Below are 21,329 nucleotides of genomic sequence, written 5' to 3'. Positions count from 1 at the left end.
TACAGTAACAAAGTATCTCTGATATTTGTTGTGATTGAGGACAAATAGGACAGAAGTTGCATTCAAAAGCGTCTTCAAACCGATATATGTATGATTGACAAGTGCTGGTCGTAAAAAACTAATGTGTCAATCAAATAACAGTGTAATGTTCTGTTTTGTTTACCTGATCTCTTTTATATGAATTTATTGACTGACTTCACCGCTCAGAAGAGACGTTTATCTCAACAGCAGCTTTATAGTTAAATGAAAAGTAAAAAAACAGATGAATAAAGATAAAAATAAACACAAACGAGTTCTTCTGTTCACATGTACAGATGTTGAGCTTGTTGCCCTGCTCTCATTGTTCCAGCGCTTCTGTACGAGGCGTCACTTATATATAAGGCGTGTCCATGTTCTTATAATTAATCCCTGTGGAACAAAAGTTCACCTTAACCTGTTCAAGCTTGAGTGATTAAGAGAGCGCAGAGGTGGTGTCTCCAGTGTTTGCATAATGGTTTATAACAACGATATTTTTTTTAATAATCTCACATATAATAACAGGTTTCAAAAAGTGTTTACATTCTGTAAAGATCAAGTCAACATGACACGATCAGACCAACGCGTTTGGCTGTAGGGTTGTAACACGAGAGCAGTAATTAAAATAACTAAGAATAAAGCAGAGAGACGTACACGTCGACTCAAAGTGACATTTTCATTTATTGTATTTCTCATGACATGATTAGAAACATTCGTCTAAGATTCTGATTTCTGAGACGGTACAGAAAATAAATAATTCATGTGCAGTAACACACACACACACACAAATCAATACACACTAAAGTAAAATACAGTCAGAGCCAGTGGATTTGAAAATATTACAATACAGACAGTCTCTTACATTGATATCTCTTACATTCTCCACATATAACCGAGTCACTACCTTTTGCAAATGAGTTACAGTCAGTTGCAGTAAAAAGTCAAATTCTACCAATGACCGATAATACGTTTGTGCAAATCAATCAGTTTAACACTGAATAAGCAGGCCGTCTGTCCAAATGTGAAAAAAATCCTTCTTTTAATTAGTCTTTTTTTTTTCCCAACTCTGGTATTTGTTGTGGTCTGAAAACACAGAAGCAGCACTGAATATCTTTGTCCATCCAAAATGTCACACAGGTATTTTTTTTTGCTTTTGTTTTTGAAATGCAAAACAGTGACTTTACAAAAGTGTCTGACGTTGCAGAACTTTACAATTCAACAACCGACGAACATCCGTATTCTCGAATTCTGCATTATATGCACATTGTTCACGCTTGTTGAAGCCTACATAGAAATCAAGATAGAAAATTTAGACATACAGTACAGTCTGAGGTGCTTTTACAAGTTGACAATCAGTTTTCTGCATATATGCTATTTATGAACGCTAGAGAGCAAGAGAGAGAGAGAGACACCTGCATGCAAATTTTGCTACCCAGCTCTTCTGGGATAAATCTAAACATGTGTAAATAGAGAGCAGAGTTTCTAATAGTGCCTGTTATAAATGTGTTTGACTCACCCTGTCAACAATATTCTGCATAGAATCATTTCAGCCACACTGTTCATAGTCAAGGAGACAAAAAAAAGAAGGACAAACTCAAAACTACACCAAGCGAACAGAAAGATTTTTGACATTTTCAAGTGCAGATGCAAAACAAACACTGAGCAGGAACAGTTTCAGTCAAAAGTATCAAAAGTGTCTGATATTATTCATATCAACTCACTGCAACATGTGTTCACATGTGAGCTGCATCCATAAACAATCTCTCCTTCTTCTTCTTCTTCTTCATTTGCTGAGATTTGTTGCTCTGGTTTGGATGGTCACCCTGCGCGGCTGCTGCTCTTCGACGCTCCTATTGGCCACGAGGTCCTGCAGCTGCAGGGCTCCTCCGCCGATGAAGCAGAACGCCGGACACACCGGAGCTGAGCAGTCCACGTGTCCCTCCCAGAGGATCCGCAGCGAGTGAGCATCGTAGAACGTGACCCGTCCTTTGTCGCAGTCCAGACAAACTCCCAGCCGTGGCGGCAGAGGAGCGGTGTGAGGCCGAGGCGGGTTACCGCTGTGGGAGTGCACTCCTCCGTGGCTCTGACTGTCCCCCTGGCTCTGACTGTGGCTCTGTCCTTGAGGGAGAAGGATCTTACCCATGCCCATGGTGAGGAAGAAGAAGGGAGGGGAGTCCTGGCCGTCCTCGGGCCCACTGTCATGGCCACTGTCTGGGTCACAACTGAGGGGGGGGGGGGGACAGAGAGAGGAGAAAAGTGGGTTGAGGAAGAGAAAAGTCTACATGTAGGATAAGGATGTAGTTAAAGTATGCTCACTTCATATCAGCAGTCAGAAGTGCACCAAATACAAAGTGTTGCTGTGTGCAGTACAAGCTGAATCATTAAATATTTACACATTTTCTTAATAATAATAATAATAATAATAATAATAATAATAAGTAGGACTGCTTATTGTTTTTAGTGTTATACCCTTTATCTTTACTCTTTTCTTTCATCAACCTCATTTATAATATAATGAGGTGAACTTTAAATCAAAGGTGTGTTTACATGATGTTCCACTGCCCCCTAGTGGCCAAAACATCAATTGCACATCAACAGTGACTGTTTCTGTCATGGCACATAATCCCAACACTTTATGCGGCAAGGGATTGCATCGACATCGACACGTAACTGTAAGAAGAAGACTTATAATTCGGCCTTCTTTAAGTCTTTAAATTAGCGACTCATTAACAACTCAGTTAAAGACCAGCTGAACCTGACAAATCCCAAAGGCCTCTGTGTCATCCTGGCGTCCCGTCATTTGTCTACCGATATCTTAACTATGCAGTCCTCCCCAAAGTCAACTCTAGGTATCAGCAAACGAAGGCGCCAGACATCTTGATTTGACGTCTCTCTCCCCTCTCCCCACTTGACAATGACAGAGGACGCCCAGCTGTTATCATCTCCTTGTTCATGTTTGGCTCACATCGTCTCAGCTCTCCTCAGATCTGAGCTGTCTTCGATCAAGCTTTTAAACTGAACTCATCGCTAACTCCAGAAACTCCATCTTTGTGTCGTCTCACCTGATAATCAAATCCCTGCAACAATTAATCCATTCATATCTGTAATTTTTTTTGCAGAGTCTTCAAAGCAGATGTGAATTCTGCAAGCTGTTGTATATTTAGCGTGATCAGATTTAGTTACCGAGGGCTGGCGATGTCTTGAGGGAGGTGGAACCACTCTTGCAGCTTCGCCTCCTGCCCTACTCCCACCTGCAGACACACAGAAAAGCTTTGGTCAGGTATGGTCAGGTAAAACTTATCCCTAATATTGCACCAAACCGTGACTTTCTCGCACCTTTACCAGGTAGGAACCGGGCTCCACGGAGCACGCCCAGTAGTGTCTACCCTGAGTGACGGCCAAGTCGGCGACCAGCAGGTCGGAGGACAAGTGGCAAGAAGTGAGCGTGCGGTCGGCCGCTTGCAGGAGAGAGAGGCCGGGAACACTGCGAGCATAGGTTTGGCCTTTGCCGAGCGCCAGCCTGTCGGCGTGCAAACACCAGCGAGAGTCCAGGGAGAAACTCAACACTGGGAGGAGGTGAGTCAAGGAAAAGTAGTCAGGATTTGTGGGATTAGATGATTTACAGCGAGTCTGATCACGAGCAGAAGAGTGGGAGGATATAAAAGGTGTGTTTATGAGTAAAACAGGAAGTGACTTTAACGGGAAATATGAGAAAAAAAGAGAGGGAGGGGCTAACACTGACTCACTACAATGTATTGGACAATGGATGATGTACGGTAAATAAACAATGACAGACCTGGAGCAAGAAACACAGAGGCAGAAAGAGTCTGACCAGGATGAAACTGGAATGCCAAACACAAAAAGGACTGTTTGGTGAAGATGCTAAAACACAAACAAAAAAAGTGAAACAACAAAAAAAATGAATTAATAGCGGAAATGTTCAAGTTTAAAGCAAAAATTCAATGTTTTTATTTCTATTTACATTACAGTTCTTTTGTGGGATTATATCAGAGGTGGAAAGTAACAAAATACATTTACTCAAGTTACTGTATTTAATACTTTTTTTTGTGTATTTTGTATTTCCATCCATCCATCCATCCATCATCTACTGCTTTATCCTCCACCAGAGGGTCGCGGGGGGTGCTGTGCCTATCTCAGCTGACATTGGGCGATAGGCAGGGCATACACTGGACAGATTGCCAGTGTATTTTTGTATTTTGTATTTTTTTAAGTACAATTTAAAATCAGGATTTTGTATTTTACTTGAGTACGTATTGACTCAAGTATTGTACTTATTACTTTATAAATCCTATCCGGAAAATATACACCAGAACCAGACCAATGATGACGTGATTAGCACCAGCACTGGCGCGTGAACATAGAGGGCGCGCGCCAAATGTGACGTAATATCCTGTGTCGCGCCGGGAGCGTGAGCTCCAAAATAGTTTTGAGTAATATACTTAGAGTAAAGTACTTGAGTAATATTGGTACTTTTACAATATTTTAGTACTTTCCACCTCTGGATTTTATTTATAGAAACCAGGAATTGTCTTATTATTATGGGGGTTTTATGGGTTGGAAGGTGAAAATACTTTTCAAGAGTAAATACATTTAAAAAGAAGATAATGTAATGACACAAGTCTAAATGTCTCACCAGGAGCAGGTGGAGTGTGAAGGTACACGTCTTCACTGTACTCTCCGAACCCGGCCTTGTTGCATCCTCTCACCCTGAGCACATACACGCTGTCCATCTGCAGGCGGTCGATCACGGCACTCGTTCCTCTCACTTCGTCGAGGCGCTGCCACGAGGTCGAAGTGCTGGGAGATCTGGTGCCGCCCCACGAGGCCCCAGCTCCTCCTGCTCGTCGCTGGTATTCGACGGAGAAGTGCCAAGCTGGGGCCGAGTCCTGAGGAAGGCGCCAGCACAAAAACAGCTGGTCATAAGCTAACGTCTTCTGAGTGTCAATGACTGGAGCTAGAGGGGCTGTGGGTGAATGAGAGCAAAGAAGACATACAGGTTTCTTTTTCTTTCTTTTTTTCCCCAAAAAAAGTCACTTTTGAATTGTTTATACCACAGGAACAAAGCAGCTCACCGTGTATGAATTCCAAGCTGTTGATAATCTTGACCTCTTTGGATGCATCCAAGTGAAAATGTCTGAAGGAGGGATCAGCAGCGAGAGAGAAACACTGCAGGTGCTCTATGGCCTTCACCAGCCTGACGAGAGCGATAAACAGCAGCCACAGAATGAGGAATGACAGAAAAATGAATGAAAATGCAGAAAGTAATTTGGTGTTTTTTTTCCCCACAGGTACCTGTTGTGAGTGACTCTGGCAGCCTGAACAAAGCAGGGCGCGTCGGTCTCCTTGAGCAGCTCCAGTGTGTACGCCATCAGACCTTCATGTTCCTGCAGTCCATGCCTCTCTGAGACCTGAGCAGACACAGCCTCCTCCCTCCTGCTCCGAGATGCCTCCAGGGCCAGAGCCAAAGCTCCCTGACGCTCGGTTACAGCTGCTCCCAGCTCCCGGATACAGTAGGTCAGTTGCTGCAGAGCCACTGAGCTGTTAGCCTACAAACGGACAGACAAATAGAGCTCCAGTGAGTCAATGACTACAGTGACGATGATTTAGTGATTACAGCAAAGGGTGCACTAGAGTTTTTTGGCCTGTAGAGGGTGTAATAATATCACCTGTACCCTCATTTGCAATTTGAGTTACATTACAGAGGTAGGGAAGAGACTGGGCCTGGAATCACACAGTATAAAAGCATGGTGATAATATCTATTAAAAAAGCAATGTTGTTGATCTTTATGAATTCTAAGTCCATCCATCCATCCATCATCTACCGCTTTATCCTCCACCAGAGGGTCGCGGGAGGTGCTGTGCCTATCTCAGCTGACATAGGGCGATAGGCGGGGTCACACCCTGGACAGTTCATGCCAGTCCATCACAGGGACACACATAGAGACAAACAACCATTCATTCACACTCTCACACCTACGGTCAATTTAGAGTCACCAATTCACCTAATCCCCATATCGCATGTTTTTGGACTGTGGGAGGAAGCCGGAGAACCCAGAGAAAACCCACCCACCAAGTCAACACTCAATAATAATAATAATATCTAACACAATCTCAGACAGATTCTGCTGCACGTGTGCAAAGACGTTGTGGAAGCAAAGCAGATAAAAGCTGGTTCACCTCCATCTGTTTGATGGCAGCCTCCAGCTGTGTGATCTGGCTCTGGATTGTCTCCTGGTTGGCCAGGATGAAGTTGACTTCCTTTGTGACCTTGTCCTGCAGAACAAAAGCAGTCAAACTGTATCCAGATATATACCGATATACCCTGACATCGCTCAAACACGCTTCACGTACTCACCTTAAGGGCCTGGTAGGCCTGTGCTATCGGCAACACTTTGTGTCCATGGTGGACACGCTGAAGCTTGCAGAGTGGGCACAGCAGCATGTGGCAGTTGCGGCAGTACCACTGCAATCTCTCCTGCTCATGTTCTGTGCATGTTAGGACCTAGAGCACAGCAGAGGGGGAGGAGGAGTAAGGCATGAGACATGTGGCAAGCCGTTTTAACATTCAATAGCTAGACTGGATATGTATTACAGATACATGTAATTAGATGACATTCTTGCTATCCACAATGTCATTCTTTCTATCCACAATGTCATTTTTCCTAGGACAAATGACGTCACATTTGCCATTCAAGTGTATTGGGCTTTCAATTTCAGATATCCAGAATGACATTCTTCCTATCCACAATGTTATTCTTCCTATCCACAATGACATTCTTCCTATCCACAATGTCATTCTTCCTATCCACAATGACATTCTTCCTATCCACAATGTCATTCTTCCTATCCACAATGTCATTCTTCCTATCCACAATGTAATTTTTCCTAGGACAAATTACGTCACATTTGCCATTCAAGTGTATTGGGCTTTCAATTTCAGATGTCCAGAATGACATTCTTCCTATCCACAATGTCATTCTTCCTATCCACAATGACATTCTTCCTATCCACAATGTCATTATTCCTATCCACAATGTCATTCTTCCTATCCACAATGACATTCTTCCTATCCACGTCATTCTTCCTATCCACAATGTCATTCTTCCTATTCACAATGTCATTTTTCCTAGGACAAATGACATCACATTTGCCATTCAAGTGTATTGGGCTTTCAATTTCAGATATCCAGAATGACATTCTTCCTATCCACAATGTTATTCTTCCTGTCCACAATGACATTCTTCCTATCCACAATGTCATTCTTCCTATCCACAATGACATTCTTCCTATCCACAATGTCTTTCTTCCTATCCACAATGTCATTTTTCCTAGGACAAATGACGTCTCATTTGCCATTCAAGTGTATTGGGCTTTCAATTTCAGATATCCAGAATTACACTCTTCCTATCCACAGTGTCATTCTTCCTATCCACAATGTCATTCTTCCTATCCACAATGTCATTCTTCCTATCCACAATGATATTCTTCCTATCCACAATGACATTCTTCCTATCCACAATGTCATTCTTCCTATCCACCATGTAATTTTTCCTAGGACAAATGACGTCACTTCAGTGCGGTTCATTCCAATTACCTTAAATGTTATCATGATTAGTAACAATTGGATTGAAGATATCTGAAATGGGAGTTCCTCCTAGTAAGAATTCTACTGCAGATATCCGGAATGTTCATTCTAAATAACCAGAATGACGTTGTGGATATCTGAAATGACAATTGTGGATAGGAAGAATGTCATTGTGGATATCTGAAATGTTCTTTTTGACTAGGAAGAATTGAATTACAGATATCGGTAATACATATCCAGTCTAGCTATTAAATGTATAACGCACATGTGTCAAACTCAAGGCCCGGGGGCCAGATGTGGTCCGCCACATCGTTTTATGTGGCCCGCGAGTGATTAATTGGTCTTAAAAATCTGTGTTAAAATAGGTCTATGCTGCTTTAAGGCGTGTGTTGACCATAAACTACATTTCCCACAATGCATGCCGATTGTGTTACCTACAAAGTGGCATAATTGTATATGCGTCATGTGATGAGTGACATTGAATAAGTAATAAATACAGAAAGTTATTTAGCAGAGTAGTTACCTCTATTTTAGATTATATTTGGTTACATTTAGTTACATTTATTCCGTATGACAGTTACATCTGGCCCTTTGAGGGTAACCATTATGCTGATGTGGCCCTCAGTGACACCCCTGGTTTAACGGCTTGCAATATGAGACGTGAAAACTAGATGTTGATGTTCCTTGTCATGAACTAAAACACAAAAAAAACCAAACACACCTTTGGCCTGAAACTGTTGGTGGGTAGAATGTGTTCATGCTGAGCTCGGGGCGTTCCCCACGGGTGGTAGAGTTTGAAACACTCGTTGCAGAAGTTGGACTTGCAGTCAGCGCAGCCTTTAGTGGCCTCCAGAGAGTGAGGGGGCTTACAGAAACCACACATGATGGCAACGCTGCCAAGACTCATTGTGTGTCTGTACCTAAAGGGCAGACAGAGAAACACAGGGATAAGGGTGGGGCTTATAGGCACTTCTGCAGCAGTAACAGTAAAAAAAAAAAGAAAAAAAAAAAAAAGGACAGGAGTTTTGTAAACTTGTCTGGGTTTGCCCTGCTTTCATTTCAGTAGTTTGGAGTCCAACTCTTTTAACTGCCTGGCCTGGATACATTGCCAGCACCTGTCTTGTTAGAGTGTTCTACAAAGTAAAAAATGCACCTTCACATTTCTCCAAACCAAAATAACCACAGACTCACAGGGAAAACATCTATCCTCACAACTCTGTCTCCATCGCAGAGCCTTTTATTTTGGTAAATGCTAATATGATTGCTGTACTTTTGCATGTTATTGTATGACTTACATGATATATGTTCTTAAAGGTGCCATGTGTAAGAATGTGGTCAAAAACGGTTACTACATTCAAATTTAAAATACCGAGATCTTTTAGGTTTCGTTTTCTGACGTAACTGGCAACCCGTGGTTGCTCGGCAGCTGAGAATCTACGGACTGCAATGATTGGTAGACGGCGGTAGGTGGCGCCACATGCCAAAACATGATTTCAAAACATAAACATGATTTGCAGTCTGCAAAAGATTTTTTTTAATGCAAATATTTTGTCTGTACTGTTGTTGTTGGTGAGTTCAGTTTGTTATATGAACATTATTCCTGAGTCTCTGTGACATATTAGGAGGATTTTATGGCCAGTTGCTTTAGATTTATTACATAATGCACCTTTAAGATAATGATTTGTTAATAGTTTTTTTTACTCTAACGTTTATAAGGATTGGACCGTTTCACCAGAATTGCTGCTCTCCGACACTGCAGAGTTTGTTTGTTTTTTAGCTGCTCCTGCAATCTGCTCTCAGGCTTTGCCTTTAATCTAGGCTAAAGAGAAGATTCATGATTGAAACTGATTCCAGCAAATGATTTCCTGTCTCGTGCATAAATCAGAATCGACCAGGCTCTTCCTCTGCTGCCTTTATTTGTTGATTGCAGACGAGGTTAAAAGGGATTTTTATCCAAATGTGTGATTGTTCTGTTTCTAAGCTAATTATGATCGCCTGATAAAATAAAATAAAAAACTCCCTATAAGTAATGCTCCAGACAGCAATAAAAGACTCTGTCTGCTTTAGTCTACACACTGTATTTATGGTTTTCGTGCACCTTTCCACAATGCGCTCCAGGGTGAGGTTGCGGAAGCAGTCAGTCAGGCCTTTTTCTCCAAGCTCCACATCCTGCTGACAGGAAGGACATGGGAACAGCATGGGAGGAGGGGCGACGTCCCTCCGCCTTCGCCCTGGGTAAGTACCACACACTGTTACGACGAGGACACAGATGTAGAGGAAATGAGTGGGGAAAAAAGAGGAAGATGGAGTTGTAGAGGGGAAAGGGTGTTGAATAGATGATTTGTGCGGGGATGACAGACAGTTGGGAGAAAGATACTGGTGAGAAAATTTAAAGAACAAAAAGTCCCTCATAGGTCTGTACAGAACACAGGGATAAATACGGGTCAGTGTTCACAGAGGAGGAAATGATTTTTTTTTTGCTTACAAACGTTCCGAAAACAGAGCTGCTCATAAATGCTTACTGCCTTTCTGCCTCTTTGACTCACCCTGCATCTACAGCCATTGTTCTGCATGCAGTTAAAGGTGCATTATGTAATCAATCTAAAGCAACTGGCCATAAAATCCTCCTAATGTGTCACAGAGACTCATGTATATGTTCATATAACAAACTGACCTCACCAACAACAACAGTACAGACAAAATATTTGCATTAAAACATTTTTTTTGCAGACTGCAAATCATGTTTTGGCATGTGGCGCCACCTACCGCCGTCTACCAATCATTGCAGTCAGTAGAGTCTCAGCTGCCGAGCAACCACGGGTTGCCAGTTACGTCAGAAAATGAAACCTAAAAGACCTCGGTATTTTTCATTTGAATGTAGTAACCGTTTTCGGCCACATTCTTACATATGGCACCTTTAAATAAGCCATGATATAAATGCATAGAGGTTTGTGGGTATAGGTAAGAAGGTGATGTGTAAGCTTAGTGACATCACTCTTGTCACTCTGAGGTCACATGGACACTGATGTGATTTTTTTCCCTTGATAAATGACTCAACCTGAGTTTTACTACCTGTCCTGACGACGCGTTCCAGGCGGTCAGGGGTCCTCGGCGTGGGTCTGCGTGTCTGCCGTGGAGAGCGGGTGTTGGGTGTGGAGGCTGGCGAGTTTGGCTCGGGAGGCAGGTCTGGCGGAGGATAACCTCTCTGTACCAACACCTCTGCTGCACACAGCAGACACACACTGTGCTGGCATGGCAGGAGGATGGGCTGCCTCACCATCTCATCGCACACTGGACAGCGCAGCTCCTGTTCCATACTCTTCATGTTGGACTGGAGAGGAGAGAGTTGTACAAGGCGTCAGAGCAGATTTAGGCTGAGTCACCGGTATATGTAGATCTATAGAATCTAGAGCTGAAACGATTAATCGATGAATCCATTATTAATTGATTACTAAATGAATCGCCAACTATTTTGATAATTGATAATCTGAAGATTTTTTCATTATTAAAACAAGATTTCTGATTGTTTTAGCATCTTAAATGTAAATATTTTATGGGAAATCATTAAAACTGAATAATTTTAGTTTGTGGACATTCGAGAACATCATAATTTCCAGGTTTGACAAACACTGATCAACGTTTTTTTTAACATTTTCTGACATTTTATGGACCAAACGATTCATCGATTAATCGAGAAAATAATCGACAGATTAATCGATTACGAAAATAATCATTAGTTGCAGCTCTAATAGAATCAGTTGATGTCCAAATTGATGGACTCAAAGCTAAGATGGGGAGCTGATGCAAACACTACCTACATATGGTGCTAGATATACAGAGCACAGGAAGAGCAAAAGTGGAGGAAAAAATGCTGAGCAACCTATGAGATATCTACAGGGGAGCGTTTCAAAATGAAGAGCATAGTTTTTTTTCTTGCCCTATTCGTCATCTCCTCAGTTTTACGTGTGTTTTGCAAGGTAAGGCAAGTTTTATTTATAAAGCACTTATGAAGCACAAATGTATATTCAAGGTGCTGTACAGACGTCACTGCAAAAACCTGTCGCTAACCAAAAGTTAGTGACGTGTGACGTCAGGGTTTGTACAATAGTTTTAACTCACTGACAATATAGGCCCTGTTCCAGTATTGCAGCTGCTGAACGCAGCATCCCGTTTCCATGACAACGCGCATCAGCTCTGCCTCCGCTTTATACGCGGCCTGTAAAGCAGGCGTTTTCACCTGCTGAAGTAGATTTTGCTCATTTTGAACACGAAACAACCATCTGTTTCACCTGTTAGAGTTTTTCTGTGGTGTGTATGTGTTTCTATACCCACGATGACAAAGCATCGCCTAAACGCAACAATTCCTCTGGTTTAATTTAGATGCCGAAAAAAATAAAAAATCTAAACGCCTCAACACGCAGGCTACGTGTTTTCAGGCGGTTGTTGAAATTATTGTGTGAATAAAGGCGCAGACGGGGAACAAAAGACGCGCAGCTGAGCTCATATAGAGCGCACGCTGATGAAATGATAATGATTTAAAAAAAAAAAAAGGATGAGAATAAAAATATGCGTTTATACTTACACTAATGCGAACCAGCGCGTCCATGATGGAGGCAAAGGTTTGTAACTCCGCTTCTGCCATGTCTCCACTGTCGAGCTGCTGCCTCCAACATTCACCACGGACTGTATATAAAACGAGTGGTAGGATCAGCCTGGAGGATCAGCCCGGAGCAGGATGCGTAACCTGCTCATTGGCGCCGAGACAAAGGCAAAAAGCTGCAGGCCTGGACCAGTGACTGCTGACCCTGCACAGCAGATCTGCTCCAGGTGCTTCTCTGTGTTGACTGTGAGCTGCTGCGCACACGCTGATTATGTGTCGTCTGTTAGAAATAAGAGGGAGGTGGAGGGGCGCACTCACACACAGCCGCATTGGCCAAGAAACCCCAAATTATAACACAATAATAAATTATTGAATTCCTTTGTGACATGAGTCGCTATTTTGTTTTGATTTGTGTGCTATGTGTTGCATATTTAACGATGCACGAACAGTGCAATCACTGTTATAGCACCGAAATGTAGAAAAGACGGTGTTTATTCCATGTTTTACGCTCAATCGTATGTGGCCTATTTTTCACACTGCCTGTAGATGGCACTGTTCGGCGAATGGGGGGGAGGGAAATGGCTCGTCCTTTCACAAATGTCGTCCGTGTCCTGTGTTGTTGTGTGTGTCTAAAGATATATCCGCGTTGAGATACGTTTCACTATCTACTCTTATTCCGAACCTAGTCTTATCCGAAACATAACCACAGAGAGTGGGGTTTTGTGATATGAAATACGAGAGGTGCAACACACGTCTGCGAGGAAACGGCTTTCGACACAACACCGGAACTTTTAAATTCTAGTTGTTCACCCCGGTCGGTCAGGTATAAAGAATGCACCGTCTGTACGGTTGTTGTAGCAACCGCCTTTTAGCGTTTACACCGTCGATGTCGTTTGTATCGCCGTTAAAAAAAAAACACATATGTGCAAAACGGCTTGTACATTTTAACCTGTTGCACTTTGAAACAGCGTTGTAAATCAAATTAATCGTTATTTTTAGTTTAACTACATGTAACATTCAACCTCGACCGATGTTTGCCTGTAATCAAACTGTAGCTAAGTGCTAAAACATTAAGAACGCTGTTATTGCTATAAGATAGATACGATAAAATAGAGAATTAACACAGTGGGTGTTGACTCAGCATGTCGGCTGTCAGCAGTATCGTTCCTGCTCGGTTTCTCACTATCATAGCTCACCTGGTCATCGTTATCACCATCTTCTGGTCAAGGGTAAGTCTCTACAAAGACCACGTTTCTACGTTTTACAATCCTCTATGATATATTAGAATTATTGAGGCTTTATGTGATTTGTGAATTGACGTTTTAGGTTGGATATTTCACTCAGGGACCATCAACAAACCTCCATTTGCTTTCAAAGTCTATTAGGCTAATCCTAAACAAACAGACCTCATATCTTTTGTTAAAAAAAATAATATATATATATATATATATATACATATTATGTATTAAACAATGAAAGTTTGATTTATGATTGTTTAGTTTGTCCCATTACTTTTGGTCCCCTAACAAGCACATATAGAAAGTGTTGTAATTTCTATACCGTTCACCTGATTTAGATGTAAATATCCTCAAATTAAATCTGAACGTGTGCACTTAGTTTGTTTCATTTCAAATCCATTGTAATGGTGAATAGAGCCAAAAAGAAGATAATTGTGTCGATGTCTCAATATTTACGGACCTGACTGTATATATATGATTTTAGTGCTTGTTATACACAAATATCAATATAAAGCAATAGCCTCCATGTCCTGTGACCCAAGCCGATGCCAATTTGGATACAAATAGGACACTCTACTTTGCAAACGATTATAGTCCTCACTATACTTAATGTATTTTTTACATTAAAAGAAAATGTGACAGATAAAACAATGCAGCTAACTCTCATTCAAAATGACAAGTGATCGATTGTCCCCTGTGATGTGTCAAATATCCAACTGCACTGTCATTTGCATGTTTTTTTCTCAATGAGCTGTTGTAATGTTTGTTTAACAGGACAACAACGTAAAGGCGTGCTTACCTTTGGATTTCACGCAAGAGCAATATGACGTTGAAGACAAAAAGTAAGGACACATTTGACTAATCTAACACTCACCAAACAAGAAAAAAAAAAACACACACACACATACTCCAAATGTGTCACTTTGTTTCAGGTTGGTGGTGGCTTTGGGAGTCACCGTCGGTCTGTTTGCCATAGAGCTGGCCGGATTCTTCTCAGGAGTGTCCATGTTCAACTGCAGTCAAGGTCTCCTGTGTATCCTTCACATCCACAGTGGGTTATGTGCTTATAACAGGAGAGTTCAGCAGTAGCTGGTTTGATCACCTTAAAAAAAATGAAAGCAAGAAATTATAATTTCACATTGAGTACTTTGTTGTTTACAAGCTAGAGTGTCAGTGTTATTTTGTCCTTGAACTAATCTTGACAATATATTCACAACTGAAATATCCCTTGAGAAACCAGCTCTGTTGATTTTTCTGTCTGTCAAATTCTGTGATCATGTGAATTTGGAATTAAGTGATGCGACTTAAAGCTGCTCTTATATATTAGCGAGCTGTCAATGAGTTTAACTCATGCAACATGTCTTGAATAAACCTGGTGTAATAGAGGTTTTTTACAGCAGATATTTCTTTAAATGAAATAGTAGGACAAACGCAGGATTTACCAGTAACATTAATTAAGGTTCCACTCCAGTATTAACATAGCTGTGTTATTGTTCAAGTGTAAGGGTAGATCACGCTAAATACTTGACACCTGTAGAGGATGTTTTTTTTGTTTTTTTTAGATTTTTTTGCATACATATTTACTGGATGTATTCCAGTAAGGTTAAATATAAATAATGATCCTTTATTGTTGTTATAGCATTGCTAAAACAAAATCTAATAGTGGCCTAAGACTTCTGCACATATAACATATATAGTAATATTTAAAACAAACAATCAAAAAAAACAATCTAGCCACCAGTTACAATTCCATGACTTCAACCTTCAATAGCAATAGGAGCCCATGCCAGTGCTTCAGTGGCTTTGCTTTTCTTTCTATTTGAGCAGTGGGCGTGTGACATCTACTGGGGGATCCTTGCCATCTGCAGGTTAGTGTGTATACAGTATACGCTATATACTGTATGTGCTCATTTTGCAGAAGTGTTTTCCCTAACAAATATTTCACCCAGCACTGGCTGTCCACTGCAGCGCCGCTGTCTCCTTGTCTTTCTTTGTATTTGAGAAGTGGGAATGCTGGACATATTGGGTTATATTTGCAGTCTGCAGGTTTGTGGTGTGTCTGTGTGTTGATGCTTGCATTGATAAAGAGAGAAAAATCAGACACACCAAGTATAAATAATGTCCTGTTGATCTTTATCTCTCTCCCTCCCTCTAGTGTGTTACCTGCTTTTGTGGAGATTCTTCTGTTCATTGCTGTCTGTGGTCTGAAGAAGAAGCCATTATAAAAAGACAATGTCCACAAGATGTGAAGAGATCCCAAACACAGTCCTTTCTTGTCTCAATGAGTCAACACCAAACCATCAGACAACAAACAGAATATACAAGCCACTCCCCTATTTATAGCCCTTTAAATATTTTTGTACAATTTCTACTCTGAAAACAAGTGATTATTATTTTTTTGTAACCACTGCTGTAATTTTAGGTACAAATACATTTTTTACAAATTATTTCTTGTTCTTCATTTGACTGTTTCATTATTGTTCTCTTTATAACTCTTTTGATACTCTGTTCGTCTATTTTTGTCTCATGTGCACATACACAGATCTGGTTCTCGAGGGCAAAATATCCAAAGCATTCACAAATTGATCAAGTACATTGGGCAATAATCATTTATTTATTAATTCAAAATTATTTTGCTTTTTATTTATTTTTTTACGAATGTAATTTATCAATCTAGTGATTACTTTTTAAAATTAGGATCGTCGTGGATCTGTCTCCGCCCACTGGTCCCACCTCTCATTTGGACCGGGTAGTGTAGTGTGTTTTCTTTTTGTTCCTAGCAGACGGTGCCATTTCCTTAGTCCATCGAAATTATACCTTATTCACCCTAGTTTCATTTCAAGGACTCTAATTTAACATCACTCATGGGTATGTTTGGAAGATACATTCATTTGTCAGTTATCTTATGACGCAAACTTGTATTTGCATATATATGTATAATGGTAGCGAGCAATCCTATCTAGTCTAGTATGCTATGCTAGTCGGCTGTGCTGTTATCTGAACCATTCTCTCCATTCTGTTTCTGTAAAACTGCAACAATGTCCGTTAAGTTGTCGTTGTTGTCTTTTCTCTCAACGTGAAGCATGTTGTTGTCTGTGGCTTGTTTTTGACAGCAAGGGTTGTTTAGCATAAAGCTAACGGCTATTATGTCGGACATGGTTTGTGTGCGAACACTGACGTGGCGTTACGTTTAGAAAGAGTTCAGCGGTGAGACGAAAAGTGCTTATATTTATTTATAAATGAATACAACTGTGTTGCAAATGAAAATGATGATGCCACGTAGAAAATATCTCAACTGATTTCTCAGTATTAGGTATATCTCATAAAACTATGCCGGTGTTCCGTCAGATTTTGCTCCTCTGGGCTACCGTAGAGAAAATCAGAGTTCATCGTTACTTACGTGAGTGGTGGTGTTATGACTACATTTATTGGTGGGGCATTATTTGATTTGTATTATTGGTCCATCAGATTAATTGTGCTACCCATGAAATCCTGATTATAGATGTGAGAACTGACTAATTATACATATAATTAAATATACTCCACTTTAACCTACAGTGGGTAGTCATATAATATGACTATACCACATAACATAACTAATAACAACTTTCAAATGCTACAAATGTGTGTTTTTGTTGAAAATTAGCTTTTAAACAGACACTGATAATCATTGTAGAAGATGTATTTAATCTCCTGAAAACACACCTAAAAATAGACCCTTTATATGAATTAATTTGAGTTCAGGAGCATCACACACTGCGTCCCCGAAAGATGATCATACAGTTGAAGCAATGTCTCTTTAAATATACACTGTGCAAATGTTCTCAACATTTAAAAGATGATTAGTTTGTCTTTTATGAGCCACTGTAAAAAAAAAACAAAAAAAAAAACATGGTGGTCCAAAATTGTGCCCTCCATAGAGCTCACCCAGCTCCTGGTATGAATATAAGACGCTCATTCTGGCGTAATTAAAAATAACAACAATTCATAGAATCAGGTGGTAGTAATTTATGCCAAATTCACCTACATTTTACACATGTGACCTTTGAATATTAAGGTAGACTTTATTGCAGAAAAGTAGGTGTTTCTAAACAGACATCCAAGTTGACCGGCTAGGAATTTTTCTGATGAAGTTGTATCTGTTGCCTTTTTAGCGGCGAACACAGGCACCTCACTCGTGCTGTCCAGTCTCCTCTCTGTGCTGGTATTTGCTGGGATGCAGATGTTCAGCAAGCAGCTTGGATCTACTGAGTGGCTCACCATCCTGGGAGGTTTCCTCGGCTCAGTCCTCTTCATCTGCTCCCTCACTGTATCCTTTCTAATCTGCTTTCACCAATACATTTAATACAATAAGTACTTAGTGACTGTTTGTTCCAGTTTTAAGAGTAACACACATGAAGTTAAATACAAGCGATATACTCCCTGCTGCTCAGGAGTAATATACAATACAAAATACACATTCATTTGTTACTGTCCTTTGTGCAGCTCAGCATTATTGAAATATAAAGATAACCTTTATGTTTGTCTATAACAAAGCCAGAATTAACATCATGTAGTATTCTGCCTTGACCTTTTTCCCAGGCATTTAACAATCTGGAGAACCTGATGTTTGGGAAGGGATTCCAAGCCAAGATATTCCCAGAGAGTAAGTGGTGACTGCTATGATGAAAAAAAGGATATTAGGATGACTGTGTAATTGGGAGTTTCGATTGAAGGTGTACATTCTATTGCATGTACACCTTCAATCACCTTCTGGGGCTCCCACCTCCTGACTTAAACCTGTAAATAATAGTAGAAGTTGGTATACAGACGTATAACAAAGCAAAGGTGGACACTGCATCCAATAAATTCCCGACGAGTTCCTGTCTACTGGAAAACAGAAAGTAGCTCAAATGAGCTACAGCTGTAGCTCTACTTGACTGTGCATAGAAACATACTGATAGTGTTGTTTATCGTGATACAACCCTTTATTTCCAATCAAGTAGTTGATGTAAGTACTGATATAAAGAGCAGGCATCCCCTCCCTTAACTGGTGTTTAATATAATCATTCATTACAATAACTGTTGATCGTATGATTAAAGATTGAATGCTTATAAATATTAAAAAATGACAGCACTAATGTCATATCATATTGTTTGAATAGTGTAGTTACATTCACCAAAATTAAGCAACACTCTTTTTTAAAAATCCATAGAAATCTGTATTTATATTAAAGGTAAGGCGACCATTTCATCGAAGTTGCTTTTTAAGGGCGTTATCTGCTTGACCAGTCTATGCCTTTGTGACATGACAATGGACGCTTTACGAGAGTCTTTTACGAGTGTCAGAGCAAGCAACAACATGTACATCATGCACACAATCGACTCTCCTACATACTTTCCAGTCCTGAGTATTGCAGGGCGCTAGCATGACTTAAACATCTGTAAAACATCATATATGACGACTATATGTTCTGGTGCAAACCACTTATGAAACATCAGTGTGAGCAAGACAATATGTATCCTAATAGTGTGCTATCTTTATTGTGTATATTAGTCACTGATGGCCAACTCATTGCCATTTTCTGCATATTCTGCTGCCAATAACAGTTCCCATGATTCCACACAGCTTCACAATGTCATATAACTAAACCTTTTGTTGATGTTTTAAACTGAGAGACCCAATGTTTGTAACACTACATTGTAAAGAACTATGTCCAAAAGATGACATTTTTTCCAGAAGTAAAGTTTGAGTTCAGTTGTAAATTGTTGTCAGAAGAGGACGAGATGAAGAAGCAATATATTATAGCATACTACAATGTAAACGCACACAGAGCACAATGATTTATAAGTCTTCTATCCGCCGAGAGCGAAGAACAACTCGCCGTAATGTGCAAACTACTGTGCTCGTTGTTTGTGTTGCTAGGCAACAGTCAAGTCAGCCCAATAGCAGAACTGTTTGTGTTGGTTGAGCCAAATAATTGATTGAATTCTTTAAAAAAAACTGTCAAATAATAAGTTGCTTTTGTTGAACTGTTGTATAAAAGCAATATCACACGAGAGGGAGTATGGTTGTAACAAGTATTATAGATATTGTATAATATATTCTAAACAGTATCCACACTTGATTTGAAGTCTTTTATGAATTATCCTCTCATCTTCCAGTTCTCGTCTGCCTGTGCCTGTCACTGTTTGCTTCTGGTCTGGTACACCGCGTCTGTGTAACAACATGGTAAGTGACAGTAATGTCTCTGTTTTAAATGTCTACCTCAGCTTTACAAATGAAATCTCAATCTCTTTTAAAAATGTGATTCATTTGCTTTGTCTTCTTGTTTTTCTTTTTTTCTCGTCCAGCCTTATCTTCTCTCTCTTCGCCTTATACTACATCAACAAAATATCTGCCGCCCTTTACCAAGCATCTGCTCCCGCAGTAACACCGGCCAAGGCTACTGGCAAGAGCAAAAGGAAGAACTAATACATCTGTGTGGGATCATGCTCCACTTAACCATTAGTCATTCAAATCCACCTGCAGATGACCAGTGCTACAGTGCCGTGCAGATTTTGTCTCAATAATTTCTTAAGTCCAGTAACACTTTATAATAAGTACACACTATTAGCATATAATAAATATTGAATTCATCATTTATAACGCATGAATACTCATTAGTATGTAGTTTATAAACACAGTTTAAATGTTTTACTCATCCCATCATTAGCTGCTGTACTCAAGCAGCCAATCAGCATCCACCTCCAACAAACAAGCTCTTTGATCGACTTACAAGGAACTGCTCTCTCACCTCTGTGTGTGTCCAGCAGTCGCTCAGTACATGTCAACACTTCAGCACATGAGTCAAAACATTTAGAACTGTGTTTATAAACCACATGCTAATGAGTATTCATGCGTTATAAATGACTTCAATATTTATTCATGCTAATAGTGTGTACTTATTATTACCCAATGACCTTATTTGCAGACCTTAAAAAAGTTGGTTCCTTTTTTTTTTTTTTTTTTTTTAAAGTGATATAAATCAGAATATTCTTGGTATACTTCACGTAAGGCCCGAAATAGAAATACCTGAACAGTTATCTACATTCCTTTTCCTCAGCACTGTTGTTACACCGGTTGCGAAGAGATTCATCGTACCATCATGTTGTTTGTACTGTATGTTCACCGGCACGAGAACTTGAGCTTTTTGTTTTTGTTTAATTCATTTTGTAATTAAACTCTGTAAAGGACTTTTATTGTGTCGTTGTTTTTCTGCCAAACTTTGGTCTGTATAAAAACAACAGGCCATTTGTTTAGTGGGGTGCGGTGCTTTCCAAAAGATCGTTTATTGCAGTTCAGAATACTACTCGTATCAGGAGGAATATTGACAGGTGTTTAGATCAAGTACACTGGGCTGAGTTTGCAGATACCTGGAGGTATTAATACTGCTGTCTGATTCAAAGGAGTATAATGTGTTCATTCTAATTGTGGTCCGTCCTCTGTGAGCCGGTAACAGATCAGGAAAGTTGTATTTTCACACTGAATAACTGTATAAATCAGTATTAATAAAGTGGGGGTGAGATTCCCTAAAGCAAAAATGTAACACACGGCTGTTTAGTGGAGCAGCTCTGTGACCAGCAGATCGTTCTCTGGACAGCTTCCAGGTGTTACTGTCAGTGTCAACAGGGCGTTCCTGACAAAGGGAGCTAAATTTCCTTAGTCAAATAAAGGCTTGGATGTTAAATATGCCCTAACTGTTTCCCTTATTACAGTAAATGTCAAAACAGTTGCCTGTTTGTAAGCAGGTGTCATTACTTTACTATAATTCTACAGGTTGTCAGTTCAGAGCTAAAGCTGTGTTTGGCAAATGTCTCTCCTCAGGCAGGCTTATAAAAACACAGGCTT

General features: G+C 40.2%; 3 protein-coding genes across 3 annotated transcripts; 2 read left to right on the top strand and 1 right to left on the bottom strand.

The window, feature by feature from the left end:
• Positions 1-1,798: 1,798 nt before the first annotated feature.
• trim46a (tripartite motif containing 46a) lies at positions 1,799-12,263 on the bottom strand (the record flags this gene model as incomplete). Its single annotated transcript, XM_083900120.1, has 12 exons — positions 1,799-2,237; positions 3,199-3,266; positions 3,352-3,581; positions 4,670-4,999; positions 5,109-5,230; positions 5,329-5,582; positions 6,214-6,309; positions 6,392-6,538; positions 8,343-8,541; positions 9,720-9,870; positions 10,694-10,952; positions 12,204-12,263. 12 exons carry the CDS (start codon positions 12,261-12,263, stop codon positions 1,799-1,801), a joined length of 2,355 nt encoding a protein of 784 aa, XP_083756246.1.
• A 1,100-nt stretch (positions 12,264-13,363) lies between these two features.
• On the top strand, positions 13,364-15,684 carry LOC310926320 (transmembrane protein 107-like; the record flags this gene model as incomplete). The annotated part of the gene is made up of 5 exons (XM_083888431.1): positions 13,364-13,450; positions 14,234-14,301; positions 14,392-14,492; positions 15,231-15,327; positions 15,615-15,684. The coding sequence occupies 5 exons, from the start codon at positions 13,364-13,366 to the stop codon at positions 15,682-15,684; spliced, it is 423 nt and encodes a 140-aa protein (XP_083744557.1).
• Positions 15,685-16,233: 549 nt separating this feature from the next.
• krtcap2 (keratinocyte associated protein 2) lies at positions 16,234-20,610 on the top strand. Its single transcript, XM_083890896.1, has 5 exons — positions 16,234-16,327; positions 17,614-17,768; positions 18,041-18,104; positions 19,604-19,670; positions 19,793-20,610. The coding sequence occupies exons 1-5, from the start codon at positions 16,324-16,326 to the stop codon at positions 19,911-19,913; spliced, it is 411 nt and encodes a 136-aa protein (XP_083747022.1). The 5' UTR covers positions 16,234-16,323; the 3' UTR covers positions 19,914-20,610.
• The last annotated feature ends 719 nt before the right edge of the window (positions 20,611-21,329 follow it).

The sequence above is a fragment of the Microchirus variegatus genome (assembly GCF_963457635.1).
Source record: "Microchirus variegatus genome assembly, chromosome: 1".
Lineage (NCBI taxonomy): Eukaryota > Metazoa > Chordata > Actinopteri > Pleuronectiformes > Soleidae > Microchirus > Microchirus variegatus.
Note: the sequence above shows the minus strand (reverse complement) of the source record. Positions and strands in the feature narration are given on the sequence as shown.

Coding starts and splice junctions, on each gene's coding strand:
- krtcap2 (XM_083890896.1), top strand. Junction 17,769..18,040: donor TCTTCATCTGCTCCCTCACT/GTATCCTTTCTA, acceptor CCTTTTTCCCAG/GCATTTAACAATCTGGAGAA. Junction 19,671..19,792: donor CGCGTCTGTGTAACAACATG/GTAAGTGACAGT, acceptor TTTCTCGTCCAG/CCTTATCTTCTCTCTCTTCG.